The sequence below is a fragment of the Bubalus kerabau genome, chromosome 9 (genome assembly GCF_029407905.1).
Source record: "Bubalus kerabau isolate K-KA32 ecotype Philippines breed swamp buffalo chromosome 9, PCC_UOA_SB_1v2, whole genome shotgun sequence".
NCBI lineage: Eukaryota > Metazoa > Chordata > Mammalia > Artiodactyla > Bovidae > Bubalus > Bubalus kerabau.
The window spans coordinates 106947944-106960818 of record NC_073632.1 but is presented as its reverse complement, the minus strand read 5'-3'; the positions used below and the strand labels follow the sequence as shown (position 1 = coordinate 106960818).

Below are 12875 nucleotides of genomic sequence, written 5' to 3'. Positions count from 1 at the left end.
TTCGCAGAATTTTCCAACTGTGAATTTCTGTCTGATGTTTCCAGATAGAATTGGGCCGTAAAATGATGTGCTGTTCGTACAGTTTGGCGAGAGGTGGGGCGGGTGGGGAGGGCGGGGCGGTGGTGCCGGGGGTTGGTGGGGGAGCCTCCCTCGAAGATGAGGGTGTGCCCACGGAGGCGACTTGCAGGGGGCAGTGGGCTTGTGCGAACCCGACGTCTCTCTCAGCAGCTCCAGTGCTATAATAACCCAGACCGGCACATGTGAGGGGCCCTGGTCCGCTGGGGACCTCCCCTGCACCGCACGTGGCTCCACCCCTCTAGCCTCCAGGCTGTTTCCGATGGACAGGGATAAGTTGGGGAGGGAAAGAGCTCTCAGGTGGCAGCCTGGTTATCCTGCCAGCCTTGATGAAGCGTCCCTCTGGAAGGCGTCAGCGGGCCCGTGGATTGACTTCTTCCGAGAGGTGTGCTGTACCTCAGACACTTCTGCTCCGGCTTCCTCTTCCAGCTCCCGGTCTTCTGAATCGTCAGGAGGCCCAGGGTTCCACGCAGCGTTTTTCTTCAACAAATAGACTGTTAACCCATCTGAGAAGCAGCTGGGGTGCTCTGGGCTTCCCGCCTTCCACGTTCTTTGATGTTTGCGCAGACGTTGGAAGTCCTCGTTCTGGGCCTCCTCTGTCTCCTCAGTCCTGAGCATCTCTCCTCCAGCTGGGCTTAATTTCCCTTTCCTGGTGGGCTTCTCCCGTGTTCCCCGAGTTTAGCAGCCCGTTGAGGGCCTTTGCTCAGGGATTTCCGAGCTCTGAGCTCTGCCGTCTGCTCACGTGGTGTGAGATGCCTTCAGGCACCTGCCCACCTGGGCTGACCACGAGGTGGGGGGGGCACTTCCCAGGGTACCTGGGGCTCTCTCCCCCTTCACCTCCACCCACTCTCTTCCTCTGTGTGTCCCTACAGACAGGGAGGAAGCCACCGGGGGTCGAGACAACAGAAAAGGCAGCCATTCCTAGTTCTATACTAGTAAAACAATGCATTAAAAAAAAAATCTCTGGAGAACACTGCCATATCTGTAGTTGCTTTGGTTTTCTGCAAAATTATTTTCTTATGACAAAGAGCTCACCATTGCTTTCTAGGAGGCACCATATCATCTGAGGATTTTCCCAATCATATATTGCTTTGCTGGGGTGGAAGCTGGTCATTTTTCATGTCTTGTTCCTTTACAGTAAAGACCAACAGGTGTAAGAAACTATGCTAAGTATTTCAGTAAGATCACCTCTAGTTCTTAGAACCTTCTTGTGGGTAGGAGTAATCTCCACGTTCAGTTCCCACAGCTGAGGAAACTGGAGACTCAGAGAAGTTAAATTACGTGCCCGAGGCGGCACAGCTAATAAGTGACAGAGAGCTGGGAAAGGAACCTCCGTGTTTTAATTTCACACCAGAATTAGGGCTCTGGGCTCAGAGGCTGGAAGGTCTCCTCGCTTCTACTCCATGTGTTTTCACGAGCAGGAGAGAGAGTGAGACCGTAGGCTGGTCCCCGAGTCCTGATGGAGCCGTGGAGGAAATTCTGGCAGGAACATTCAAAGGCAGTGACAGCGGGATCCTATTGACTGACAGTATCAGGGACTTAGGGGTCACTTCAAACACATCGCTGATGCCAGGGAGACAGCTGCTGGGTACAGTGGAACACCATAGTTTGGAGAAAAACCTGTCTTAACCTCTCCATGACCGCTTCTAGCTCTGTCTTTTCCAAGTATTGATATTATACCCGAAAGCCAATTTGTCTTACCCGGTCATGCATCTCCATTTATCCTAAAAAAAAAAATGCTTCGGGAACTAGGTGGTAGCTACTCAGATGCTAGATTTCATATGCGGAGCCCGGCACCAAGGAAGATGAATACTGAACCAGTTTTCAAACTCAGGGTTTGCCTCTGGACACTTGTGTCTTCAATAATTACGGACAACCACCTGGGGGCCAGGGCTCACTTCCCCGGGGACACATTTCAATTCCTCCCTTCTGTGCAGGTGCTGCTTTCGCTGCAGACCGAGACCCTCCTGGCCCACACCGCCGGCAGCCACGGCAGCTCGCAGGCACATGGAATCAGGGTCCCTCACCCCGAAGCTTTCCGAGCTGAGCGTCCCGCACCTTGCAGGCCCTTGTCTGGGCACCTTACACTCGCGCTTCTCTTTGGGCACCTTTTCGCTTTCTCAGTTGAATGAAGCAGTGCATGTGTTGTTTTTTTTTTGTTGTTGTTGTTGTTGTTAATCTCAATAAAATTCCCAAACGGTGCCGTCAGACTCAGCAAGAGGTGCTATGGGAACCCACCCAACCCACCAGCGGGAGGAGAACTGCGGAAGAAAAGGACTTGACTTGTTCCCAGGGGCGAGCGCTACGATGCACGTAAGTCATCTTGATGGAAGGCCCCAAACCGCCTGCTGGGTAGTGTGTTGTCCATTACACCGGGGTCCTGGGGTGCAGGAATGTCGGACCACGGGGGCCAAGGAAGCAAGCTAGCGTTTTAAAACAGTCGCGTGTGCCACGGGGCATTTCATACCTGACCCAACCCCCCTCCCCTGTGCCCCCCTCCCCCAGTATAAGCTGGGAAGCCCTGCAAATTCCGGTGGGCCAGAAGCATCAGTTATGTTTATAACCGAGGTTTGGAACGCGCTGGAAACTGTCCCCCTGTGATGGGGGCATAGATCCCACTGTTCTATCAAGTATCAAAGCACACTGTTCTACCCAGCTGCTGGGGAGGTGCTGCTGAACGGGCCCCCGGGTCCACGACCAACACCTATTAAGCAGTCGGCCTAAACACTCCCCTTCCAACCTCTGACATCACCCTCAGGGCAGGCAGACACAATTGCTGAATTGCGTACGAAAATCATAGTTTTATTGTCCATACAACCGAAGGTTTAACTCGGACTCCTGCTTTCTTTCCGAACTGGATAAAGAAGCGATTCTTCTCCTGGAACAAATAAGCACAGTACACTATTGTAATCTAAGAAACAGGCACTATTTATGTATGGGAAAGCCTTGCTCTCAACAGGGCTAACAATCCGAGGGCCCATGAGCCGCTGTTTCAGCAGCTGTGGAAATGCTGAGCGGCCGAAGTTGCGGATAAGGAGATGCTAGCAGCGGCAGAGACGGGTGGTGGGGAGCACCCTGGGGAGCACCCCCTCCGCCCAAGCCCAGCTGCCTCCCTGCTAGTTCAGCAAGCACGACTCATAGGTGGGGACCATGTACTTGATGTTGATGAAGGCGTCTTCGCCGCCGTAGCGCTCGAAGGCCTCCAGTGTCTCCTGGATCAGGTCGCCAATGTTCTCCCGCTTCTGCTGGCTGTAGTCAATGCCATCCCCGGAGTTCACTGGTTCATGTAAACACACAGAGAGGCCCGTTACTTTGGGAAAGCGTGGCGCTTTCCCAAAAAGTCCTATGCATGGGTCTAGGCACTGGTCTCCAAGGCCTGTGCCACGAGACACAAGCATGTAATGTTTGACACTGACATGGATCAGTCAACGTCGGATCATTTGACATGATGCCGGTGGAGTCTCAGGAGTGGTGACGGATAGACCAGAACACAAAGTCCCACTAGAAGGGAACTGACGAAAGGTCAGCGAGTGTAAACAAAAGTGAGGTGCTGAAAAGTCATCTCAGCTGGAGACATGAGGGCGTAAATGAAAACCAGGTGGCCCGCAGTTACAGCACAGCTCACAAGTCAGGGACTCTGTTTCGACCCGGTAATTGCATCAGGAGCGTTCTCCCGGGCCCTGGCTTCTTCAAAGCACCGAGATGGCCTAGTTAGAAGGAAGGGCCCATGGTCAGACGACGGTGCTGGCTCTGCGTGATCACAGACGGACACGCGGTGCAGCGGAGGCCTTAGCCCGTGCCCACGTCTGGGGCTTGCATCCGCGGGGTGCACACTGTCCCCTCCCAGCCTCACTAACCCCAGTGTTCAGCCTCCGCTAGTACCCCCGCCCCTCCCTATCACTGGAGGTGCAGCTGGGAGCGGGGATGGCCTTGCCTGCCGTCTCTTCCTCATCTCTTCCTGAACGCCTCGATCTAGTCCTCAGTTATGGCTTCATAGGGACGGGAGCTCTGCTGGTGCTGGGGTCTAAGTCCAGGCAGGCGGACTGCCCTGGGGGTGGGGGGGCGCATCTGGAGGACCCGGCCGAAGTCTCACCTCCCTGAGCCTGGAAGTGACCGCTCAGCTGCCTTTCAGACTCTGCAGGAAGGGGTTCCTGGACTGGCCATCCACAGCCTGGGTGGGAGCCTGGGTCTCATGGTCTCAAAGGGTTTGGATAAGAAGCATCTGATCGTGTTCCACCTGAGAGGTTACCCAGGTGCGTGGGGGTCTGCTTCCATCCAGAGAACAGAAATTCCACCTAATAATAGTCCTTGTTGTTTAGTTGCTCAGTTGTGTCTGACTCTTTGCCACCCCGTGGACTGTAGCCCACCAGGCTCCTCTGTCCGTGGGATTTCCCAGGCAAGAATACTGGGGTGGGTTGCCATGCTCTCCTTCAGGAGATCTTCCCGACCCAAGGATCGAACCTGCATCTCCTACATCGGCAGGCCAGTTCTTTATCATCTGAGCCACCAGGGAAGCCCAGGAAGAGTCATGACCGGCCTGTGAGTTGTATTTCCCACCCAGATTTCTAAAGGCTTCAACACCGCTCATCCTCCCCGTACATGAGTCACCTTGGTGCCTTTGCTGACACTACCGCACCTGATCCATGACGAAAGGAAAGGGCCACGGGGCAGGCTGAGAGGCTGGGAGGGGGCAGTGAGGATGAGGGCCCAGGCCGGGGACACTATGGGGAGAGCAGCTGCAGCTGGAAAATGTGCACTTTCCTGGATGAATGTGTTCATCTTATTCAGATTTCAATACAGCTCCCAATGCTTAGCTTGCTTGAATGTGAAAATAATAGAGGGGTGGGGGATGGCATTTCAAAGCTGCTTTTCCCCAGTTATTTTAAACATTTTAAAAAAGACAGAGTAGTGGTTCAGACCAGTAATAAAGGTAACAATTACAATCCCACACAGCACAGATAAGCAGCTCTTTTGCTTGATTTTCCCAGAAACTTGTTAGAGAAATATCGCTGTCTTGGGTAACGCAGAGAAAGGACATGGTTCTCCTGATTAGTTTTGTGTGGTGGGGGGTGAGGGCAGGCAGAAATACTACTAATTTTCAGAAAGAGAAAGGTTATGAGTTACATAGCTACAGTGCATATCCATTTTTCATAACGAATGAACTTAAAATGGTTTGCAAAGCCATCGTCATGAGGTGGATTTTGCCCTTCTCATGGTGGAAGCCTTTCTGCTGTGATGGAGAAAGCTGGATTTAAGTTAAAGGTTGATTTACAGAGTAGCTGATCATCTAAAATATTCATACATGATAGCTGTACAGAATAAACAAGAGATAGGATGTTTGAACAAAGAGTTCTTGCCTGGTTGTTTTTCAGCTAAAGGTAAACTTTAAAAATATATACAGACAAATACTTAAATAGTTTAAATCAAAAAAAGATTTACAGGGTGGTCTGAGAAGAGAATCAGTGCAGTCAGGATCTCCCACCAAGGACAGCATGGAATCCATCCATGTGTGGGTTTCCAACACGAGGAGGTTTGGAGTTGAATTAAGGGAGAAGGGGCTTCCCAGGGGGCTCCATGGTAAAGAACCTGCCTGCCGATGCAGGAGACACAGGTTCAGTCCCTGGGTCAGGGAGATGAGGGCATGGCACCCCACTCCAGTATTCTTGCCTGGAGAATCCCATGGACAGAGGAGCCTGGCGGGCTACAGTGCAGGGGGTTGTAAAGAGTTGGACACGACCGAGCACACACAGAAAAGAGAGAATGAGGAAGAAGCTTGTGAGCATGTGTGTGTGTGTGCACTGGGCAGGGGTCGGTGATGTGCGTTACAGGGGAGAGGAAAAGACGCTAAGGAAGAAGTTCCAAAACAGAGGAGGCCAAAGCAACACGGTCCAAGAAAGGTGCAGCAGGACCGGAAACAGGTCACGTGTGTGACTAGGGAGACTGGGAGGAAGGCATGTGCGAGGAGCAAGGTCAGCTCCCGGGGTTCCGAGGGGGCCCTGAAGGAAGGCCAACGACAGTGTCTGGGCTGGTCCCTGAGGGCCCCCCACCCCGAGCCCGGATGACATTCCGGTTGAACTCCCCTGCTCACGAAACAGGTGGACTTAGGGGGGAGTTGACAGGATGCGGGTTTGCACGGCCCACCAAGCCCTGGCAAAAATGTCCCAGGCGCAGGTGGCGAGTGTAACTGGTGATGGTGCTGAGTTGTGACAGCCTTGATCCAGTTCCTGATGGACAAAGACACGTAAATTAATCACCAATAAATGGCGCCTTTTGTTGGCCTGTTAGTCAAAAGGTCAAGGACTGAATAGATCACGGGACAGACATATTTTCCTGGTGGGGGCAGAGAGGGGTGGGAAAGTCTGCACACAACGGAAAGCTTAACACGCCCTGTTTGTCCCGCTGCCTCCCAGAATACTACCATGACAAGCAGCGCTTTATTTCAATAGTGACCTATTCTTACTTCTTAAAAAATATGTAACTGTAGGAGTAAGAAAACTATGTAGCTTTTTTGTTTCTCAGCAGTGCATAAACCAAGTGATAAAAAGAACAGAGCAGAATAACAGTTGCTTATTCAGAAAGGGAGTTGGAGTTGGAATATTCCGTGATTGCAGAATGTGTATCCCTGGGGGAGGAAAAAGCTCAACAAAGGAGCACCGTCCCTTCCTTTGGGCGTGGGAGGGATGAGCAGGCACGGTTTAGGGTCAGGCCACATCCTGGGGCAGGTGAGCGGGGCGGTCTCCATTTCAGAACTGCTCTAGAGTCAGTTTCTTTGAGAATCTGAGTTTGAGGTGATTAGGTTGAGCTCATCATTTTAAATACGTATGATGCCGCAGGAAGACACGCTTGTGAGAATAGGATGCTTTAAGAACAACCCAGATGGTTATGTACAATCGTCAATTCTGGTGAGGAAGATGACATTTCAATTCAGGAAGCTAGGAGTCTATTTTCTGTCCAATAGCTGGAAAGATACACTGATTAACCAAACAAACAGGACCCGTAAGAACAGTTCAAACCAGACTTTGCATTTCTAACGGAATACTATGCAGGTAGACTAGAATCAGGGATTCCGTTTCTCCTCTTGGAAGTCTTTGTGCGCGGGAGACGAGACCCTACTGCTTGGAAGTCTCTTGGTTAGGAATTATCAGGTTGGCCAAAAAGTTTGTTTGGAGTTTTACATAAGCTGGTACAGAAAACCCCCAAGGAACTTTTTGGACAATCCAACATTTTGAGGACGCTTGTCATTCTGAACGTTGAAGTGGTTTTGGATTGTGTAGGCAGAATGTGGAAGCATGGGGAGCCTCCTTTTCTACCTAAGCCTGTTTAAACAGCCCCCACCTGGATTCTTTCTTTTCCTCAGGGCCGTTTTGGTCAGCACTGGCTGGTATGTGTATCCCAGTCTGTCTGCTGTCAAGGGCGTCCTCCCAGCGAATGAACTCGTGGTTGTGAAGTGACCATCACGCCCCCTCACCCCAAGGCATGGCCAAGGCATCGGACCTTCACACAGGTGCGGATCTGCAAGGCAGGGGGCCTGGCCTGGCCACGGACCCATATCATGGAGGGTTTTGATGAAACACTCTCTTAGCATTTTTACACTTTATACTGTGTAGAAGCTTTCTTCTTTTCTTTAGTTACTACTATTACAGGAAAAAGGCAGGGGGAAAAAAAGACAAAATCCAAGTGGGAAAAGAATACTTTTGGTGGCCAGAGCAAGGTCTTCCCAAGTTGCTGTTGGTGGCACCTCTGGCCATTCTGAAGGATGATGGGCTCTTGGTAGACAGCACGAGACGAGGCCCTGCGGGCTCATGCAAGGTGGAAAAGACGAGGCTCTTGCCTTTGGGGAGCTGGCCAAGGTCCCCGTAGGTCACGTTTATGCCACCAGACTGAGTCTGGGCTACGGACCCAGCCCAGAGCCCTGTGCAGCTGGCCTCTGTCCTGTTGCTCAGACCCCACTGGAGACTGTCCTGAGAGAATGCTTCTCTGTGAGGGCAGGCCAGACTCCCAAGCCCCCTCGTCCCAGGACAGGAAGAGCCACGGAAGGCAGCACGGGAGGGCATGGGTTGCTCAAGGAGGGTCACATCCAGATTCGGGTCTTTCTGACTCCAGTGTTTTGACCAATACTCTTAAGGGTATCCTGGAGAAGGAAATGGCAACCCACTCCAGTGCTTTTGCCTAGAAAATTCCACGGATGGAGGAGCCTGGTGGGCTACAGTCCATGGGGTTGCAAAGAGTCAGACACGACAGAGCCACTTCACTTAAGGGTATGCTGCTGCTGCTGCTAAGTCGCTTCAGCCATGTCCGACTCTGTGCGACCCCAGAGATGGCAGCCCACCAGGCTCCCCTGTCCCTGGGATTCTCCAGGCAAGAACACTGGAGTGGGTTGCCATTTCCTTCTCCAATGCATGAAAGTGAAAAGTGAAAGTGAAGTTGCTCAGTCATGTCTGACCCTCAGCGACCCCATGGGCTGCAGCCTACCAGGCTCCTCTGTCCATGAGATTTTCCAGGCAAGAGTACTGGAGTGGGGTGCCACTGCCTTCTCCGTACTTAAGGGTATAGATCCTGTTAAATGAACTGTAATGCACAAGCTAGAGGGAGATGAAAGCTGTGTTTAAGGCATCAGGAGTAGAAAGCACACAAATGCTTACTTCAGGTTGCTTATTCAACATACCCGAAGTATTACTCATTCTGTTCCAACAGATGAAATAATTAATAAACTCGACCTATTCCTTCTGCTTCCCCAGTGGCTCAGTGGTAAAGAATCTGCCTGCGAAGCAGCAGACACTGGAGACGCTGGTTCCATCCCTGGGTCAGGAAGATCCCTTGGAGGAGGAAATGGCAGCCCAGTCAGGTATTCTTGCCCGGAGAATCCCAGGGATGGAGGAGCCTGGCAGGAAGGCAGTGGCGCGCCAAAGGATAAATTACAGTCACTGGGGTCGCAAAGAGCTGGCCACGACTTAGTGACCAAACCACCACCACCATCTATGGTCTCTGGTCGTGACTAAGAAAAGTGGACACGATCTAGACAGAAGCAGCGCTTCCGCTAGTCCTGCAGAAGTGCAGGCAGATGTCCTCCACATGGTGGATGGGCTGAGCATCCGCAGGTGAAGGCGCTGTGCCCACCCCGCCTGTCATTCTGAAACCGTCATGACCTGGGGGCCTCTCAGAGCCGATGCACCAGACGTTCTTCAAGAAAACACCAGCATGGGAAACTCAATTAAAAAACACCAGAGTGAATCTGGAAATGGTAAGCAGCGACTCAACGGAGGTCCAGGCTACTGTTATCCATCTTTTTTCACACTACATACCAACTTTTGGAAGCTCCGGTTTTATGGTGTAACCCGCCATGCCCGTGAGAGCAGCGGCCTGTGTCACCTCGTACGTGTACGGGGGCCTTGAAATAACTGTGAAAGTGAAAAGCGAAAGTGAAAGTCGCTCAGCTGATTCCGACTCTTGGCCACCATGGAATTCACCATGGACTCTACCGTCCACGGAATTCTCCAGGCTGGAATACTGGAGTGGGTAGCCCTTCCCTTCTCCAGGGGATCTTCCCAACCCAGTGGAAACTAGCAAACATCTCAGACAAATAAACAGATTAACCTGACAAAACAGCATTCACCACAGCCTTCGGCAGCAGTGGCTGAGAAGCCAGGCAGAGCCCTTGTCTCACCGCACCGAAGGCCAAATTACAGTCACGGGACAAATGGCTGTGACGTGACACGGCTTCGAGACACCCTCCTCTGGTGTACCGCCTCCTTCTCCGGCTGTCCGATGTGGGGTCCAATGTGTTGACAAGCGTGGCCACTTCGAGTGCCCGGCGTGGGAACTGGAATTGCGGCCAAGTCCAGCCCCGAGCTTTCCTCTGAGTGAGAGCACCCATGACGTCAAGTGACTCGCAGAGGACACACCTGTCCACCGTGTCCCCAGGTGAGATGCTGGTGAGTTCAGCGCGAGACGAGATCGCCGGTCCTTCCGAGTGTGCCCGACAGCGCCAGACAACCTGAAGCGATGCTGAGTGCGATTTTAAAAAGTACTAACAGAAAAAACGAAGTCATTTCTTTGTGGATCAGAAAGTGCATTTTTTGTTTTTTTGGGTTTTTTGTTTGTTCATTTCTCAAATGTTTAACTAAACCATTTGAAAAGTTTTAAAGTCCAATTGAAAGCAGTTTTCCCTGTTAAGTCCTGTAATCAGTGATGGCTTCGGCCACAGCTAAAATTGCACATCTTCTGCCTGGGTCTGCATGACGCCATCTGCCCTGCGGAGAGATTGAGCCCTTGGGGCCTGGGTTCGGGTGTCAGCAGAGTGTGTGTGTGGACTCTATTGCAAATATTATTCTTATAAGATGTTTCTTGGTGACGCCGAACCATCACAGATGTTCTGTTGGATGATTCTGAACACATTTCCAGTTCTGGGTTTACTGGATTTAGTAGTTATGAAATGGAGATGACTGCAAACAGTAATTCCTTGTTTGCGCTAGTTGGTATTTAGACAGAAATGTTAGTTGTAGTGGAATAAAACTAACATTTTTCAAAAGATAATCTACTAAAAAGATGACTCATCAATAAAAAAGATTTCATTAAGAAGATATCTCATAATACTTATGAATTTATGGTTTCTTTGAATCTTTCACCTTTTAATTTGAATTAAGGAAGGGTGAGAAGAGACACAGATATATTTTGTTTTTTAAGGAGTTTTTGATTTAAAGACCTAGATTAAATTGTCAACATTTGTTTTGCCAGAAATATCCTATTTGGGGTTTGCTTAGACCCAATTTACTTTATAGAAATAGCATTACCTGTTTTAGAATAAAAGTGCTTTCTCCCATAATGTTTGGAAAATTACAGTGGAAATAATCGTAAATTTTAGTCTGATTCTTTCTGGAGATGAAAGAATGGAAGTGGAAGGCAAGAGGGCAAGACAAGCCAGGGCAAAATTCATTTTTTCTACATTGAATAAGAGAAGAAGCCTTTTGGGGAGATGTTTTGAGGTTATCTACTTCTAGAATCCTAAAGAAATGCTTTCACTTTTTTTTTTTTTAGCTTTGCTATGTCACTTTGAGGAGATTCATCTTTTTCCCCCTTAGTGATAACTTGACTTCATAATCTCTTGGAAAGTGACTATTTTCAACGTACCCTTAAGTCTGACTATATGATGGATATTTCCAGAGTGTTGGTTCATGGCGGATGTGAATCAAAGTTGCAATGGTTTTGCAGCCACAGACTTATAATAACCAGAGCATATGTCATACTAGAGATGCCCAAGGGCTTAAACACTCCAAATCTCCTCAGATCTTGTTGACATTAATGAAATTCACAAGATTTCTTTCCTCTGAAGATAAAAGCTTTGAAGCAAGATCTGGATTCCCAGCTGGATGTCTGTCTCTCTCTCTGTCCTTCTGACGCAGGAGCTGGGTAACTAAAGCCAGAGGTTCCTAGCCCATCATAGTTTTGAAAGTTCAAGGAAAGGTTTTCATCTCTGAACGGAGCACTGATCACTGGTGAAACTGAAGGTATCACGGATCTTGACCTAATCATGAATTAAATATTTAAGTGCTCCTTCAGACAACTGCCAACTCCTTTCTGAACAACTGCCATTTTCCAAAGTAGATTTGTTCTGTAGGAAATGAACAATGATAACATTGGGGGGTATAGTGATATAACGGGAAAAACATTGAATTTCAAAGGCAAATAACCTGCAATGTAAGTTTTCAAACCTTAGCAGCTACAATGTCCAATAACTTACTAGACGGTTAACTATGGACAGGTTACTTAATTTCTCTGAATCTCAGTTACCGTCCCTACAGAAAGAAAGAACTGAACTGGGGTGAGCTCTGTTCAACCTAGCATTACTTTATATAATACCACAATACAACTTCGGAACAAGCTTTTGGAAGTGAAGGTTATTCAATAGATGCATTGTATTTCAACTGAAAAGATAATCACAAAGCTACTGTATAATTCTTCAAAGTAAGCCACAAAACTCATAAGTACCAAATCCAGCTTTCACATAAGTTCTAAAAAAAAAAAAAAATCCCAAGGGACCAATGTTTATATAGTTAGTTGTCATTTAAAAAGAGAACACTATCAGAAAATCAAATTATTTATCGACACCTACCCAAAATTATTCCATTCTGCTACTTCAGTAAGTCAATATGGATGTTGATGTATTAGAATAAAGACCTGATTTTATTTTACGGGCTGATTTTTTATATATATTCAGGTGACAGTGATTTGGTCAAGACCACATAAAGGCAAATTGGATTCATCTCTGATCAATGACTATTTTGACTTGAAGTTATATTGAGAAAAATAGGTAGGTTCACCAGTTTATCCCTCTTTGGGATAACTACACTCATAGGTTCAGTCGCCATTGGACTAACCTGAATTGCCAGTAGTGAAGTGGCAGTGCGTTCCTTTTCTCATTGGCCCATGTGATTCAATGAACATTCAGTGAATACCCAACGGAAAAGGAGCAGAGAGCTCTAAGTCCAGCTCTTGTCCCAAGTCTATTTCCTGCGGGCTTATCTTATGGTGGAGTAATAATAACAACAATAATAATACTAGCATAATGTCAGTTGAGAGCTAAGAATAGCTAGATGAGTTAGATGCTATTTCTGTCCCAGCACAGAGAAGCAACCTGAGGTGGAGGAGGGGAAATCACTCAGTAAAGTGATGCAAGCCATACACGATGCTGGGGTGCTGAGAAGGAGAAGGGGTGGGAGGCGTCTGCGGAGAGAGAATGAGAAGGTGATGGGAAGATCCAGAAAGAGAGGTCTAAGTGTCCTCCGCCAGCACAGACAGCATGC

General features: G+C 49.0%; 1 protein-coding gene across 1 annotated transcript in view; it reads right to left on the bottom strand.

Annotated features, from left to right (window-relative positions):
• Positions 1 to 2983: 2983 nt before the first annotated feature.
• PACRG (parkin coregulated) overlaps positions 2984 to 12875 on the bottom strand; it is a 540505-nt gene continuing 530613 nt past the window's right edge. Inside the window, exon 5 of the mRNA XM_055536161.1 lies at positions 2984 to 3352. Coding sequence (XP_055392136.1) covers positions 3192 to 3352 — 161 coding nt within the window. The 3' untranslated portion in view covers positions 2984 to 3191. The remainder of the gene's footprint in view (positions 3353 to 12875) is intronic.